The sequence below is a fragment of the Protomyctophum parallelum genome (genome assembly GCF_964188405.1).
Source record: "Protomyctophum parallelum genome assembly, chromosome: 3".
Classification (NCBI taxonomy): Eukaryota; Metazoa; Chordata; class Actinopteri; order Myctophiformes; family Myctophidae; genus Protomyctophum; species Protomyctophum parallelum.
The window spans coordinates 14,588,284-14,606,352 of record NC_139698.1 but is presented as its reverse complement, the minus strand read 5'-3'; the positions used below and the strand labels follow the sequence as shown (position 1 = coordinate 14,606,352).

The 18,069-nt window shown below is 40.6% G+C and overlaps 2 protein-coding genes across 2 annotated transcripts in view; both read left to right on the top strand.

Annotated features, from left to right (window-relative positions):
* LOC310855430 (thrombospondin type-1 domain-containing protein 7A-like) overlaps positions 1-3,588 on the top strand; it is a 130,350-nt gene extending 126,762 nt beyond the window's left edge. The window contains exon 29 of the mRNA XM_083760435.1: positions 1,149-3,588. Coding sequence (XP_083616561.1) covers positions 1,149-1,239 — 91 coding nt within the window. The 3' untranslated portion in view covers positions 1,240-3,588. The remainder of the gene's footprint in view (positions 1-1,148) is intronic.
* A 530-nt stretch (positions 3,589-4,118) lies between these two features.
* nxph1 (neurexophilin 1) lies at positions 4,119-13,172 on the top strand (the record flags this gene model as incomplete). Its single annotated transcript, XM_083761928.1, has 2 exons — positions 4,119-4,412; positions 12,390-13,172. Exons 1-2 carry the CDS (start codon positions 4,332-4,334, stop codon positions 13,170-13,172), a joined length of 864 nt encoding a protein of 287 aa, XP_083618054.1. The 5' UTR covers positions 4,119-4,331.
* Positions 13,173-18,069: the final 4,897 nt, after the last annotated feature.

The window sequence follows — 18,069 nt, the reverse complement described above, 5'->3', positions numbered from 1 at the left end:
CAAGAGCTCATATTGTCCTTATTACTGATATTACTTGTTACATATCCTGGCATTATTTTGTCCCATACAATTTACAGAACATCCATACCCTGCATTTGAAAAATATCAGGATTACCATCATTACCTATTGAAACACAACACCCCACAATTTAAGAATGTTAAGCATTTACATTCTGGCATTCAGGGCAGGGTAGCTCAACCAACATTTGAATGATTGCCATGGCAGCTAAAAGATTATTTTTTATTGTTTATTAGCTTTATGCTAACATGAATACAATCAAAATGGTGTGCTAAACGCCATGGCGTCGAGGCAGATCATCACTTAGAAATGTTCAAATATTGTATGAAGCTAAGTAAAGGAATATACATCTTATTTGCCCTATTTCCCAAATCCTTCTCTATAATATTATGCCAGGTTTAGTCACAAGTTTAGGTCCTACCGACCGGAAAGGCATATACAGTAACAAGATGGTATGAAGGAAGGAAGGACAAGGAATTCATACTGTATATATTACATTACAGTAATGAATGGGAGATGGAGGGGAGGACACAAGTTAAATAAGGATTTTGAAACCTTTGACAATTGAGACATGGATTGTAGAACAAGTAGTAGTAAGTCAATACATTGTATACAGTAGCTCTTAAATGATAATCCACACCATGCTGACACACACTGTTTCTTACCCTATCAATCACCAACCCAGCATGTTTTTGAGCCAATACTGAAAGCCATGAAGCCTGATTTATACTTACTACTATCTACAAGCTACAACGCATCACGCAAGCTTGTAGATCGCCTATTAAGTATAAACCAGCAGGCATTAGAGATCTTATAGAGGGGGAAAGCATGCCATTTATGGCGCTTTATTAACCAGAGAAAATGCTAAATGGTGTGTACACAGGTTTCACATAAGGTAGGCACTTACTAATACATGTAACGCTTTCAGATCTTTCTGTTGTAGATTCCATACATTAATTCCCTGTTTCAATTTAGTGTTCATAAGAAATACCGAAAACTGAAAATGTTTTCAGTTTATAGGTTTATAGTTTATAGCAGTTTATAGGCTATAATAGCTTATCGCATGACGACTGTGGCCATAACTTCCAGACACTTGTCTTGACTCTTGTTCTTTATGCGTCTCTCACAGCAAGAAGCCAAAGAGACCTCAGAGACAGAGACAGCAGAACAACCGACTAAAACCTCTGACTCTAGCCTACGACGGGGATGCCGACATGTAGCCTCCCCCACCGTGGGATAGCTTCTCTCGTCATCATTATGCCATTGCAGAGAGGGGAGCGAGGATGTTTACCCGGCGATGATGAAACTCATCACAGGGCCGTGAAATTACTGAAGATTCTCTTCGCAAAGACACCTGCGGGGCATTAACAAATTCAAGTAGGGCTCCATTCATTACCCATGTTCATTTTCGTTCTTTTTCTGTTCATATTTTTGCACACAAGAGCCTTTGTGATCTCCACTGACATGAAGACAAGCCTTTTTTATTTTGTTACCACTTTATGCAGAGGAAAATCCTCTGTGCTAATTTAACTCAGAGTATATATGAATGGAATGAGATGGACCCGTTTTAACACTCTCAGAATCAAATTAACATTCAGAATTTTGCAATGTGTAAAGAGTGCTTTCCAAGGAAACATGGCTGGCTGCTGTAAGATCCAGACCTAACTTCTGTTGTCTTTGAACGTGGTACAGCACAAGCTTCCCAACTCTTCCCTCGTGCTTTCTTTCTCTCCTCGTCCCTAAAAATGCTGAGTAGCTGGAGGCTTAGGATGCTGTGGTGGTTTGCACGTTGCCAAGAGTCACCGCAGGGAAGAGGAGGAGGAGGAAGAAGAAGAAAATCTCCATAAAAAGGCTTGGATTCCTTTTCTTCAAGCCTCGAATGGGTTTTGTCTCAAATCTCTTTTACTGTCTTGAACAAAAGGGATATATTCCTTCTGTTGTTGTTGATTTTTTTTTCTTTCCTTGTCTTGATTCACAAGCACAGGCCTGTGTTGAAGGATAAACTGTGTTGTTTGATGCCGATGGAGTAATAGCCTACAATCACTCGTTCATGGAACTATTGCCTGCCTCCCCCTTGCTTTGTTTCAGGCACAACATTGCACTATATTAGTGCAGCATGATATGCACCTATGACTTCTACCTACTATTGCCATAGAACACTGCCTCTTCAGACAAAACCATAATGCAGTTTCAATGGTGATCATTGTAATTACAATAGGAAACCACTCCAGGAAGAGATATAGTAACACATTCCACAAAACAGGGTGTGAGTCAATATTAAATAAATGTATAGATTTGATTTCTCACAACTGATTTTTGGTTGTAGTCCAGTATCGTTTGTGGTTTGTAGATCTGTCTGGTGTTATCTTTCTATCTCTGCCCAGATGCAATCAAAAAGCTAATTATGATATTGGCGAGTGTCAAAGTTTTGTCATCTGTTTGTAGTTATTTTTATCTGTGATACATCAGATCAAAATATTAATCCCGATATATCTCTTTTGCAGCAAAACAAACTGAGACTCTACTAAGAAGAAAACAAATTGAATTTAACCCATTCATCTTATTGTATGCCATGCACATAACTTCTGCCTTAATGTCAATACTTTCAATATTTATTGCCCCACATCACTAAATTCACAGTGATTGAATGGGTTCTTGACTAGATACAAGGAGAGATGATTATTCTGAAAGTCTCGTAGAAACAGTAACAACTTAAAAACCTATACAGTACATAGTTGACTGGATTTCTGAGCTTTATAGCCCCTTCCTGCTTTTGCTCTACACTAAATATCTCTGCCTAAAATAGCTGATCTACAAGTTAATGCATCGCATTGCCACACATTTGTTTAACTTGTAGATCAGCACACATGACTGACACACGTGCGGTTTGTCATCCTATTCTTTGTGAGAGGACCACAATGGAAACTAGAAAACGTGGGCAGGTCAGGTTGTGGCCTCCTGGTAGCGCTATAATAGGCCAATGTGAAAAAGGTGACACACACACACACACACACACACACACACACACACACACACACACACACACACACACACACACACACACACGGACGGAGTGCAAAACATACTCTCTCCCCATGCCTTCGGCCTGGTGGAGACAATAAGACTTGGACATAACCAACATTTTTGTGGGTTATTTGCAATTTAACTAAACTAAACTAAACCATTTAAACATTTTCACTCAATCCATATCAACAATACTCTTACATTATGCATCATATCATCTCATATTACTTAAAGTGAACTATAACATAGTGTGTCTAAAATTAAGGTACAGTACAATACATACATTTTACAATAATGTTCACGAGAGAACACTGGTGTGCAGAATGTTTACCTTTTTGTTCTTTGATTTGTATATAACGGCAAACCCATTTTTTTTTCTTTTGCAAAAAAACAAAAATCAAAGTGTGTACATTTATTTTGTAATGCACAGAAATGTTTAGTTTGAATATTGCAAAGTGGGTGTCTGACGATGACCATGTTGCTGATTGTTGTATGGTGTTAAAGAAAAAGAAAAAAAAAAGACGGCTCAGCCATTTTGTACAGGTTGTTTATATGTATGGGAAGACTTACTAAAAATAAATGAGGAAATGTTCTAAACATACCCAGATAATGTGCTATGGCTGTCAGTGTGAAATATGTCCCCACGCTACTGCCTCTCTCTCCCCCATTCTATTGATATTGCATGATTAGATGATCGTTTATTTGGCTGCCTATTGACGGCAGGGCTGCAGCAGACTGCCACTAGGTGTCAGCGCTGACGTTTGAGAAAAGTTACATCTCAAAAGTATGATCAGAGAGTGGTCCTCCCACTCTGTGTCCCCTACACGCCCCCACCTCTACTTCCACCCCTCTCTGTCCCTGCTCTCTCTGACTCTCCTTCTCCCCCTATTCCAAGCTACCCCACACACACGCAATATCTCTCTCGCTCTCTCTCTCTCTCTCTCTCTCTCTCTCTCTCTCTCTCTCTCTCTCTCCCCCCCCCCCCCTTCAGAGTGCACTATATAAAACATCTTGCTACACTGACAGTCAGACTTGCAACACCTCCATCCATATCACAGCTCCTCAGCATCCTGCATCAAGAGGAGTTGGTACTTCACAGGAGAGACTATCCCTCCTGGTTGCTCCTGTAAAGATTGAGACTTTCAACTGTCTTGCCTCGGGACTGCATTGACCTCTCTTTATTTGCTTTTGTACTGCTTCAGTTAGAATTGTATTCAACAAAAGGAAGGCTTCTTTGTTGATCCAAGGGTCCCAGGAGAAGACCAAGGAGGAGGCTGAGAAGGTTTGCATGAAGAGATACACTCCACTGAGCGACATGGAGACCACATGTCCAAGGGCTGCTGTTCTCCTGCTGTCACTTATCTCGTTAGTAAGTTGAATATGGAACTTTTGTCACCATAATGCATGAAACCTACCTTGCATTTCTTGTTTTCTTTTCTCACTTTCACTTTGTATCTACAATCTGTGGTTTCGCATGTCATCTTTATCACAATGAGCATAGAAATTGACGTGTAGGCCTATAATAAATGTATACGGGGTGTTTTGACAACGGTATTGATGCAGAGTGTGCCACAACATACAGTAGCACAAGGACAAGCAGTCCTGATGTACAGTGCAAATTATGCACTGTAATGAAAGTTACAGTATAAGCTCATTCTGTATCATTTACAAGATGATTTCACATGCTGTGTGATAACTTCAAAACATTGACTAACAGTGTGTAAACTGTTAGTCACCACTACCTGACTACGTTGTTAGGAGCTGCCTTACTAGGACTGCTGCTGTGCTGCCACTGATAGAAAATATACCAATTAATAACTAATTGCATGTACTTTACTACTTAGCAATTGCTAACATCATACATTGAACTATAGGATTTGCAAATCTATTATTGTTCAGTCCAGTAATTTAGTATTTTATATTTTGCAAAGCATTGATCTATTGCAATTTGCACCCATTGTTTACCTTCTATACCGGCATACAATTTCCAGATTTGCAGTTCAATAAAGGTGTTTCACAGTGCAGCAGGGAGCAGCCTGAGCCCACATTCTATTATGACACACACTAGAATGACACTCAAGGCACTGTCAAGTGCCTTGACAGTTTGTGACAACCTCAGCTCCTGTAATCCTCTGAGAGACTCTAACCTCTCAGCCAGAGATAAATGTGTCAACAAACAATCAAAGGGGAGCAGGAACACTCCCTACTTTCCTTGAACAAAAAACAATTATAAAACAAACTCCAATTTAATCTCCACAAGACTTGACTGGCCTTAAATGGCTCCTGTGGCGTTATCAGTGTTTAATTTGCATAGTGATGGAGAGAAGTCAATTACTATTAATTATTCTCCACGACTTAATAACCATTATCGAATTGAATCCACCGTCTTGAAAACCATAAACTCAATTTCACAGCTGAATAAGCACACTAATCATTTTGCCTCCCCTTTCACTAATAGAGCCCTCCTAGATGTGAGGAAACTTGAAATTCCTTAAATCCAGAAGAAATTGCATTAACCAACACTAATTCCCTGTTACAACCAACACTAAATAACTGTTACACATAACCCACAAATATGAATTATGAAGTATACAACTTTTATAATATGTACAGTATATTAGTATCACAGTTCTGCTTGCAGATCTCACAGTATCACATAATGTGAATCTTTTTTTCAGGCTGGGCCACCAAATTGCTTCGCTATGCTTTAATGGGATGATCATAATTGTTTCGTACTCGGCCCATCCTAAGCTTCTGCCTCCAGCTTCTTCGACAGATTGACAGACCCATGGGAACCTCGCAAACTTATTTTGGCCGCCTTTGAACCAAGTCGTGTGTGAAATACTATGATTATGTATTTATCCTCTGGGTAAGTAGGAAACTAGTGGCTAGGCTGCCTATTTTAACCACCCGCTCTAATAGCCCTCAGACTGTCCACATGCAGTGTTTATCCTCAACAGAAGTCATGGTAATAATTGTGCTTGGGCTTCTGCAAGTGGTGCTGCAGCGATAAAGCACCACTCCCCCTTGCAGAAGCTAGAGAGCTGCCTGTGATGTCTTGACACACTTTATGATTTGTCATAATCTCTGACCTCCACCCCCAGGTAACACTTTGATATCGCTGGAAGAATAAAGACCTGATTACATGGTGCTGCTGAGTGCCTTTAGTTGATCCATCATCCCAAATAAGGGATCTTGCATGCAAGGCAAACTGCATGGTGAAAAGAAAAGCATTTGGCTATGGATTGGACCCCCACTTCAAAATATTTGGTGCGAGGGACCCCCAGAAGCAAAGAATGTTGCTTTTTAAAAACAATATTCAAAGATTTGCACAAATTTTCTCGATATTTCCAAAATAGCAGGGGACACCCTAAGGGCAGAGAAAGGAATATCCACACTCACTTCTTATGAACTTGGTTTATTTGAACAAGCACAGCAGCAGCAGCAGCAGTCTATCTAGAGAAACACTCCAAGGACACCTGGGGGTCCCCGCGCCCGCACCCCATTTTGAGAACCAATGCTGTATATGTACAACTTACAAGCCTATGGTTACAAGTAGTATAGTTGGTTCCTGTCAGAGATTGTGACTTCAGTGTCATTGTGAACAGTGGCTGTAGTGGATGGATGTGAGAGATTAGATCGCTATCACCTAGCCTTGAGCATGTCTAAGCTACTGCATGACAGGGCCGTGGGCGGTGGTCACAATTAATGACTGCTTCAATCAATCAATTCAAACCTTATTTATGTAGTCCTTTTCATACAATCAGATGCAACACAAAGTGCTTCACATAATAGAATATAACATTTAAAATAATTACATCAAGAACAAAGACAAGGAAAACTAGATAAAGTGTTCCTCAGAGCGCAGGTAGGTTATTGTTGCCTCCTGGTGGCGCTATAATAGGCCAATGTGAAAATGGTGCCATTTCTTCTGTAGGCCTTTCATAGCAATCGGACTCTGCATTCATAATTTGAGGCATTTGTTCCAAAATGTGTTTTGCAAAAATCAACCTGCTGGTGGCGTTATAACAGGCCAAATGTTACCGAAATCACAAGCTGCATTCATGATTTGAGGCATTTTGTTCAAAGTTCTGCACACTTTGGAAGCCAATCTTAGCCAATCAGGGTGGAATATAGATCAGAGATCTGTGTTGTCACATCACTATAGAGATATACTGTGTACCGATTTTTTTGTGATGTTTTGACGAAATCTGAAAGAAAGTTTTGCATAAATTGGCCTCATGGTGGCGCTATAACAGGCCGATCTGAAAAGTTTGGGCCAGAGGTTCTGCTCTGGGAGCATCCCAAAGAGTGTGTGTTTGCAATTTCGCAGCGACCGGGCTAACAGTGCCGGAGATTAGCTAGTCACAGACGGTCGGATGCACGGATGCAAGGACGGACGGACAGCTAGGGTGCAAAACACTCGTTCTCGTTCATGCTTGTGGCCTGGCGGAGACAACGAGGAAACACTAGCCGATGCACAGCACGATGCACAGTACTCGACACACAACAACAGACAAAAAAAAAAACGAAGATTATATCGAAGTCTTAGACATTATGAGGCCTAAAAGATTGAAGCTGGAATAAAATAGAGATGCTTGTGATGGCAGAGCTTGCGCTGCCGTGTTAAGTGGGTGTGCTATAGGTAGGCCGTGTGCATTTTCAGAGCATGTTTATTTTAATGATCAATCAATCGATTCTGTTCCAGCTTGGATAAATATACTTTAAGTTCCTATATGTATAACAATGAAAACTACATTTTCAAGGTTATAAGGAAAACATATACTGTACTATGATGAGTACCATTTTTGTTAAATATATATATAATATATATATATATAATCTTATATCGTCATTGAAATCTTATTGTTTTGCCAATTATTTAATTGGGAATCCTCACAGCCCTAGCTGTGGGCCGACCTATGGGCCTTGGCCCACAGGTTGAGAATAGGTGATTTAATTGTCTACAAAAACGAGCATCAGCTACATACTGTAAAAAAGAAAGAATAGATCAATAACTAAACTAGAACACTCCTCTGAGTGCAGTTCTCTGCCAGGCCGGGTTACCTACACACCATACATGGGCAACTGGCGGCCCGGGGGCCACATGCCCCACCTGCGCTTAATGGCCCTCAGGTTAATATCAGAATACTGATTATTGATTTGCAAACATGACTCGCTTTAATGTCTAAATTAGTATTTTACCGTAATGAGTAGTATTAAAATGTTGTCTTTTTTGTATGCCTAATGTATTAGGCATTTGAAATTAAATTAAAGTTTTACTTTTCAGGATTTCAATTCAAAAATAGCTAAAAATATGTTGCTATATGCAGCGTGGCCCTCTGGAGTGAGTGTGAAAATATATCGTCAAAGTTGCCCACCCCTGACCTACAATTGGTGGAAATTTGAAATCAGAATGGAATCTGAAACATCTGACAGATGCATCTTGATCACGTGATCATAGAGATGATGTGTATACCGATTGAGTACTCAACCGATTTGAGTTTTGGACAATTTTTTTAGCAAAAATGTAAATAGCAAGAGGTACAGTCAGACATTTAGGCTAAAAGGATAACACAAGGAAGTCCTGGGGACTGGAGAGTTGCGTCATGATCCAAGGACAATAAATAAATAAAGTTGATCTGTGGATCACTTTTTCTAATTACATCAGGCAATGTATTTTTCATCAATATGCCAATATTCTTTGGCAATAATTCCATTACGAATTACTGTATGTTGCTGCCAAGCCCGAACACGCTGCCCAATCTAGATTGTGAAGTGGCTGCCTAAATCTCCTATCAATCTGTTTCACCTCCATTCCAACTCTGTAATGCCTGTTAAAGTAGAAATGTCGGACTCACAAATCCTCCCCACACACCAGTCACGGCAGCTGCAGCATTCGGGTAAATGAAAACCGACACATACTTTCATTCTTCCCCCAATGTTTTGTGTACAGCCCCACCACTGAGTTGTCTCGCTTCTCAGGTGGTTCTATTAAACAGGGAATTTGTTGGCTGTTGGGGGTTCCAGCCCATAGAATATTCTCACAGCTCTCTGGGGAAGCTGGGGTTGTTTATCTTCCCGTTTCAAAGAGAGGATGCCTGCGCCTTATCACAGCCCCACCGAGGAGTAGATAACATTTAGGTTTGTTCATAGCCTACATGCTACATCTGGCAATCTTTGAGTTCCCTTAAAGGACCTCTGCAAGGCTGCGCTTTGTGTGTTATCATGTTGTGGAATGCTGGGAAATTGGAAATAACATTAACAGAGGACTAAATGGATTGGAAAAAATGCTACTGCTGCAACTATATTGCTTGTTTGAAAGTTGCGAAAACTGCCAAGTTGATTATGTAATGACCGTTTTGGCATTTTAAAACATGCAATAGTATTAGTATACATATCCTATGAAATTTAGTTTTCTTCTTGATAAACTGTGTGCAGTCGTATCCTTAACCGTCTTCTTCAAAGTCCAATTATTGCCTAATACGGTTTTCTCTACCTCTTATCTCCGTCTAATTCTCTAATTTCCTTCTGCGTTATCTCTCTTTCACATAACGACCTGCTTGTGCACCAATACATCCACACTTTGTGCCTTGCTTGCATGTTTTTGAGCTCGACAAGAGGTAATCTTGGCCCTCCAAGTGTTGATGCAGTCTAGGGGGTGGGCCTTCTGAATATAAACGTCATTTCAGTCAGGACTGTCTCTGATCTGACTAATCTCCAATGGCCGGATTACAGGTTGGGTTCTAATCCCTGAAGTGGGGTTCTCTGTGAATCTGTCACGGACTGCTCTAATCCAGAGGCTGTCAGGTGCTAGATGAAAGCTAATTGCAAATCTTATTTGCATATAATTGCATATCACCGTTTGCATATATAGGCTACACACACACACACACACACACACACACACACACACACACACACACACACACACACACACACACACACACACACACACACACAGTAGAGAGTAGATTGATTATGACCCCGGCCTACTTTGCTCCCAGGTTATCCAACCAATGGAAGATGCAGCTGTGCCTGAGGTTCGATAACGAGATCAATGACGAATGCCGGATATAATTTGTTTAACTGTACCCATAGTTATGTATTCACAAGGATGAAGAAAATGCATTTAATTAACACTATAAATTAATAAATAGATAATTTATTAATTAAGATTATTGCCTGAAGCACTGCCCGGGTGAACTAAATTGTGGTCCCACTAGGATTTCCTGAATATGTGAGGAAGCAGTAGGTCAAGTGCACAGCAGGTACTGCTGGCAGTGGCAGCCCTCATCCACTTTATACTGTACTGTACATCCATGCTTCAACCTTGTTTGTATGCTTCCATTGTGTGAACTATGAAAGGTGGTTCATTGTTTTCCACTCGATTTTGATTCATTCGTGCTCGGGTTAATTAAAGTGACTCGTCAGCTTTGAATTCTGCCAAACCATCAGCCGCAATCACGTTTGACAGAAGATTTTAGTCGATGTTTGACATGTGGAGTTCCTTTCACTGTGTGGTCTCTCTCACGGTGGCAGTACAGCATGCGGTGACTGGTGAGACATTAGATTGGTCAGCTATACTGCCAGATCACTGTGGTGACTGGTGAGACATTAGATTGGTCAGCTGCTGTTCTGTTACCTATCAACCTTCTGGTTCTTTTATCATGTTGTGTGTGTGTGTGTGTGTGTGTGTGTGTGTGTGTGTGTGTGTGTGTGTGTGTGTGTGTGTGTGTGTGTGTGTGTGTGTGTGTGTGTGTGTGTGTGTGTGTGTGTGTGTGTGTGTGTGTGTGTGTGTGTGTAAAGCAAAGAAAAAAATCCTGCTCAGGAGATTTGAATTATGGGTCACTATAATACTAAAATTGAGAACGCTCATTTAGCTGGGAAGTGGGAACATATATCTAAATCTATCCAAAAATACAAGGGACTGATGAAAATCTCCATTTCACAACAAACGATGGGGCTGTCACAATTCCACGCACTGATGTCCGACATGGGACACAACATAGAAACAGTTGCTTACTGCAACAACGCTGATGTAGCCCCAGTATAGCCCTGTCAGTACCCTGATGTCATATGGATGACATAAGAGTACTTTATGGGGATTTACCGATATGTTTAACTGCAGATCCGAACCGACTTTCCACTCAGCACACACTCATTGGAGAGTGAAAAAGGTTTGAACTGAATGTGACATCAGTTGAACATCCTGAGCGACTAGATAACCACTTAACCACCAAAAGGTTCTAAATTATTTCCTGATCTGCTATTTTCGAAAGATTGTTGAAATTCTCGTTTGTTTTTTTAAACCTTGCCTCTAATGGCCTGCCAAAATTGGGACACCACTTTTAAATGGTTAGCTTTCTTAATTGTCCAGGGCTACAGATTTGTATGAAATTACAGATTTGTTCATTAATACGGAATGATGCAAGTATCTTGGGCATATAGGAACACTATATTAAATTAATGTTTTATTTAATATATTTTACACAAGATTTGGTGTTGTCATAAGACCGTATTTAATATAAAGCCCTTTGGTTGAACAAATCTGGAGAGGAGTTCAAGGATCTGAATTATAGCATGTTATGACACATATAATCAAGCTGAGGCCATATTTCTTTATTCCGAGCAAGAGAGTGAAGGACACGAGAACAACCCAGAAACATAGGTTCTATTTTCACCGTGGCTCTGAACACACAGATCGATCGGTGCTCTTCAAAATAACTGGGGGCCATCTTTTATCCTGCTCTGGCGTATACACTAACAAACAGACATAGTAATAACCACTATGGCAATTTAATTGGTGCAAGTTCTAAACCCCAGCCTTCAGTACCACAATGTCATAACTATGAACTTTCTGAATGAGAGAAGACCTTAATTTCAGAGTATTGATCGTAGGGGTAAAGGTACAAAATGTAAAAGCTTTACCCAGATAGATCTGCTGTCATGTTCCCCAGTCGGGGTTAGGCCATCACTGTCACTGGCCTCCGTTGGCTGCACAGGGGAATCTTAGCGCTCTCATCTGTGTGATTGTTAGGGGAGAGAGAGAAGGAATCATCAATCATCCATTCAGGGCACATACAGCAGGTAATAGTCTGCTGTTGTATCATGTCTGCACTGGAGTAGCGCTTCATTCATCTCGATGTATGGGCAGCAATACCCTCAGTCTTGGTTAGAACGCCATGAGCACACATAAGACACTTTGCACATACTAAGAGCATGCATGTTATTCTAAGCTAGGTGTAGGTGGACATTTCAGTGCAAGTGAGTGATAGAGGCTATTTCTGTGTTTCTGGGGTATTGTTTTTTATGGGATTTTAATGATCTTTTTGCTTCTTTCCAGGTTGCCAGTGTTCAGTCACCCAGTTCAGGGCCCTCAGACTTGAGAGAAAGCCCAAAGTCAAAAATGAAGACCTACTGGACTGGAAGCAGCAAGGCCCTCTCCATCAGTCGTCTACTCTCACAGACTCTCTACAGCAAGGAAAACTTTACCTCTATGGACCTCAGCTATGGTGACGCAGGAGCGTACTCCAACCAAGAGCAGTGGAAGTGGCTTCATAACACTTCAAGCACGCAGGATCCTCGTCCCAGGGCGAAAAGGAGACCCATTGTGAAGACGGGCAAATTCAAGAAAATGTTTGGCTGGGGCGATTTCCACTCCAACATCAAGACCGTGAAACTCAACCTTCTGATCACCGGTAAGATTGTGGACCATGGCAATGGAACATTCAGCGTCTACTTCCGCCACAACGCTACCGGCCAGGGAAACGTGTCTGTAGGGCTCGTACCTCCCACTAAGGCTGTGGAGTTTCGTCTCCCTCAGCAGCAGCAGCAGCAGCAGCAGCAACAGCAGTCAACCCTGGAGCCCAAAGACACCAAGCTATTCAACTGCAGAGTGGAATATGAGAAGGTGGAGAAGGGAACCAGGAACTCATTGTGTGCCCACGACCCTTCCCAGAGTTGCCCCCAAGAGCAGACGCAAAGCCATGTTTCCTGGCTGTGCTCCAAGCCCTTCAAAGTCATCTGCATTTTCATCACGTTCTACAGCACTGACTACAAGCTGGTGCAGAAGGTGTGTCCGGATTACAACTACCATAGTGACACCCCCTACCTTCCTACTGGATGATCACGTCATCGGCCTGAAAGACAACACTGTGTTTGGGCTGAAATGGAGTTGTGCACCCTATAGTAAAGAGACGCTTTAGAACGGAGATGTTGACTGGTATTATTAAAGCTAACATATCCCTGCTGTGAGATTGAGATTGCTACGCTGAATAGACCTACCCTGAGGTCATTGGAGAAGCATTTAGGAAAGCATTTATAGACTCTCAGTACTCTTATTATGCATAGCTGCTTACAATGGAAGGCACTTCCAAGCCATTCCAAAAAATAAAAATTAAATTAAAAGCCAATCTTATTTATGTAAATATAATGAAACCCAACAGTTTTATAATGCATTCCCTATACTAATTGAATTGTTGATGATGTATTCTCCTCGTATAGTCAAGCTGTCTATCCATTTTTATCAATTTATGAAAAATCATCAAGACAGAATGGAAGATATTGCAAATACTGTTTTCTGGAGTGTGAATAGGCTATTAGAATGAATAACACTCTGATATTGTTGTTGGAATTTCATCCATGTTCATGCATGAACAAAATGTAGTTTTTGGTCAATAATGGCCATCTACACTTCGATTTTAAGCCTGTCAAAAATAATTTTAAGCAATACTTATTATGGAAACATTAGAGAAGACATAATTTAGTTCACTCAATCAAAGGAGGGGCTCCATTTATATATTATCTACTATTAATTAAATAATTGTGCGGCTGGATCGACACACACACGCACGCACACACGCACGCACACACACACACACACACACACACACACACCTTACAGTATCTCCATTATGGTTAGAATTGTTACAGTACTGTATTGTGTATATATGACGGCAAAAGGCAAAAATGTCATCACAGGGGGTAAATCACATGTTTCAAATTCAAACCCTCAAATAATCCCATCTCTGGTATGAAAGAGCCCAAATCTGGATGGTTGTATAGTCAGTACTAGCTTGTAATGATATTGGCTATTTAAATTGGCTATTAAACCTTCATTACATAAATTGGGAGTCATTGGCACAATGTGAAACATTTAGAGAAATGAGCACAGTGTGAGCAGGAGTTCTGTGGAGTGCCAGTGGAGAGTAAGAATAAAGTGCCAATAGAAAACCTGTAGTATATAAAGTATAAATGTGCACCTAGGGGCACAATCACTGCCGTCTATTTAAATGTACAATTCTCTCACACAGTGTAGGCTATAGTGTATGCTCCAACTTGGCCGTTAATGGCAACTGAGATGACATCCAATATACAGACATGGGGTGTATTTTCTAACAAAGCCCGATGAAGAAAAGGCTCTCCCTGTGGGATGAGTGAGCATAAAGAGGAATTTATGATGTGTGTGAACAAGGTTGGCAGAAATCACTAGAAGCACCTGACTCGTAAATTGAGAGCATGTTCCTGTCATCATTGTGGAGGAATGACTAATGTTTCATATTACTATAGGGACTGTTCTTTAATTTCAATGAAGTGATTGTTCTTCTACCGTCGGCCAAATCCACCCAAGTTAACTTGTGTCCAGTTAAAGGGGCACTTTCAAGGAATAATAACCAGTGCTGATTGATACACACAATCTCACACATATTGCAGATCTGTGAGAAATAATTTGGTTAATTGAGAGTTTGAAAGTTAATGAGTTTGAATTTGTTGTCAGGTTGATACTTAACTTATTGTGTGCAGTATTTATGTTCAGAAAATGGCTTAAAGAGAACCAAAATAGCTGAATGGTCCAAAGCCTGTTTTCGTATGGAGGGTTGCTTAGTTTTAAAGTTAGCACATTGGTTTACAGTACTAACCAATGTTTACATAAGCTTCATAATAAAATTACACTTTGTGTGAAGTGAGCGACACTCTTATCATCATACATCACATTCCGTACTCAGCCAATCAAATCATCACAATGTAGTTCCTGCCAATCACTTTTGGCGTCTTCACTTTTATCTTCAATATGTAATTTGCTCAGCCAATCAAATCATCGCTATGGGGTGATCAGCCAATCATCAGCCAATGTTTTGGTTCACACAAAAAAGCTGGGCATAGGAGGGGCTAGCGTCCCTCAAAGAAGTTACATTGATGCACTGTTTGTCTGACAGCTGATCAAAATGAAATGCCTTGTCTGCACACAAGCTCCATCTCCATGAATGAAACTATTGGTCTCCATTAGGCCACAGCAGTTTCACAAACCAGTAGCATTCACAATTTCACATGTCTCCAGTTATCTTTTGGGCCAGATCATCTCCCTCGCTTGACTTGTCCTGGGCTGGAGCCATCCATGCCACCCGTCTCTCCCCTAGCTTCTCTCACAATCCCTGATTAATGTGGTCTGTGCGGGAGCTGTCAGAAATGGCAGACAGAATCATGGGATTTCTCCTTCAGAGTCCCAATGACACCAAGCTGCTGCAGAGTAAACAGATGACTAACCACTGGCCTTTTGGCAGCCAGTAGAGATTCACACGGAGGCAGGCCAGTAAACGTTGCTGTGACATTTAGGTGGATTAGAAAGTACTTGGGTTCTGCTACTCTGGTGTCAGAGGTGGTTGGAAGTAATTATTTGTGTCTTTTGTTTTTCTCAAACCACTGGAATCTCAGCCTCATTATACATTTATGTCTATGTTTTCCATACTTGAATTATCGAGACATGCATAAAGTGTTATATCTGATATTGTTACATTTGTCATTCAGAAAAACAAATTAAATGTGTGCCCTATCGCAGACAATTTCGACTGGCACCTTATTTATTTGAGGGTGGGAAAAAAGAAAAACAGTCAATTGTGACTTCTGGTCATGTACTGCTTCAGAATTAATTTTAAATCTGGGTTTAAAGCTCTCCTGGGGCGCAGTTTCTAAAATGTTGACATATTAAAGGCTCTATCAGATGATGGTTTCTGTTCATGTTCTTTTTTCTTTTTTGAATTACAAATAAATTACTCCCTCTCCATCTCTAAACACTATTACTCCTCTGGAAATGAAAACTCAGTCATTGTGAATGTCTCGTATCAGGTAGAAATGGGAAAGAATTAATTAACCTTTGTCATTTTAATTGCTTTAGTGACAGCTGTCCTTTGGTGCCACAGCTATCCTAATGCACATACTGTGTGCTTGTCAATTACTTCCTGGTGAATAGATTAAAACACCACAGAGGATAGTCATTTCATTAGTCAGATTTAATGCCCCAGAGACATAACCAGGTATGAACACTTCACCCCTAAATATGCTGCAAAATGAACAATACTATTAAGTCCACATGAATAGAATGAATTGTAGCAACATGAAATTAAGTTTACGCTCAATTTAATTATTTTCCTCTGCTGCTACATTTGCCATACAGAATTCCCTTTGTAATTGGAAAATTAGAAATGCCTTTTTTAAATTGGAGTCTGCAAATCAGGGAACCTATTGGGTTGCCACCACTAGTCAGCCTTCATGGATTTTAACATCAAAGCATTGTCAATACCTTGTTCTATGTTAAACAGAGATGGCACATTTCCTACCAAAGCCCAATTTGGCTGTTTATGTAAGTACTAAGATTCTAACCCAGGTTTCTCACATGAGAAACCAAACATCTACTGCTCAGCCAAGGGAGATTTAATCGAACTAGTGCAGTGCCAGTGCCCCTTCAGCTTCTGGTAGCCTATTGCTGCTTGCAGTTGTTGGGGACATGCCCATTTGGAGCAGGCTGATCGCTTGGCCCCTGGAAGTGCTGCTTGCAGCGTTGTTGAGAACCGTGGTACGCCTGATTGCAGCCTTCTCGACAATCCCTCATCCGATTGATTTCACACTCGACACTGCACACCCTTGGTTTGGTTCCTCAGCAATACACCCGCTAAATGTGAAGTAAATTGACTGAATGGTTCTCAAGATTATATGCAAAGGATATACATAAACTTATATATACTCGTGCAGTACCCATACCTGTGTGCCGGTCCAGAGAACCACTCATCTGATGTAGTTACTTCACACTTGACACTGCACTTCATTGGGTGGGTCGTCAACAATACACCCGGCAAATTGTGAAGTAAATCAGAGATATGCATGCCATCACGGAACAGACCGGACCAGTTCTGGTGAACCGTTGATCCGATGGACTTCAACTCGACAACGGGTCACTAGGACACTGATCCTTGGGACCTCAGCAATACCTGCCAAGTGTGTGAAGTGGATCACATGGATGCAAATGATAGATGTCTATCTATCGTTTGCATGCAGAGATTCCTGGAATTTATAGTTGCACAGTTTATGATTATCAAATGAAAATGGACCTTTCTGTCTACTTGTAATCCCTCAGCAGGTGCACTTCAAAGATAGGTTAACACCAATATTTTCTCACTGTATCAAGTGCAATTTTCACAGCTATCTCTTTCTCACACTATATGGAATGTTCTAGCTTGTTTGGCATTTATAGCAGATTGTTATAATGTACTACAAAAATATACCCAAAGGTATGTTTTTAAAACAATAGTTTTCAATAGGAGTTAATTGTTTCTTGTGTCTTCCCAGTGGTGTCAGGGGAACAGATAGTCCATGCAGTGTTAGAAACAGCTCAGTGAGCTGATGAGAACGAAGAAAAATCATGGTCTGAACATTATGTACAGTAGGTTTCAAATAACACATTTTCTATTCATTCAAATGAAAACAAATAATTAAAATCCATAATCTAACAAACTATAGACTGTAATGAAAATGTTAGAACAAAAGATAAGAAAACTATAATAATTTCCCCTAAAGCGTATCTGATGGTGAATTGTGTGCGTGCGTGCACCTACTGTATACACGTGCACGTGACGAGGTTTTATAGGAAAGACAAATACCATACTAAGCTTCATATTGGAGCAGAATTCTGCAAAGAGAGCCAACATAGTCATAGTATTTAATACATGTACATGTATAGGTTTTTATAGGAA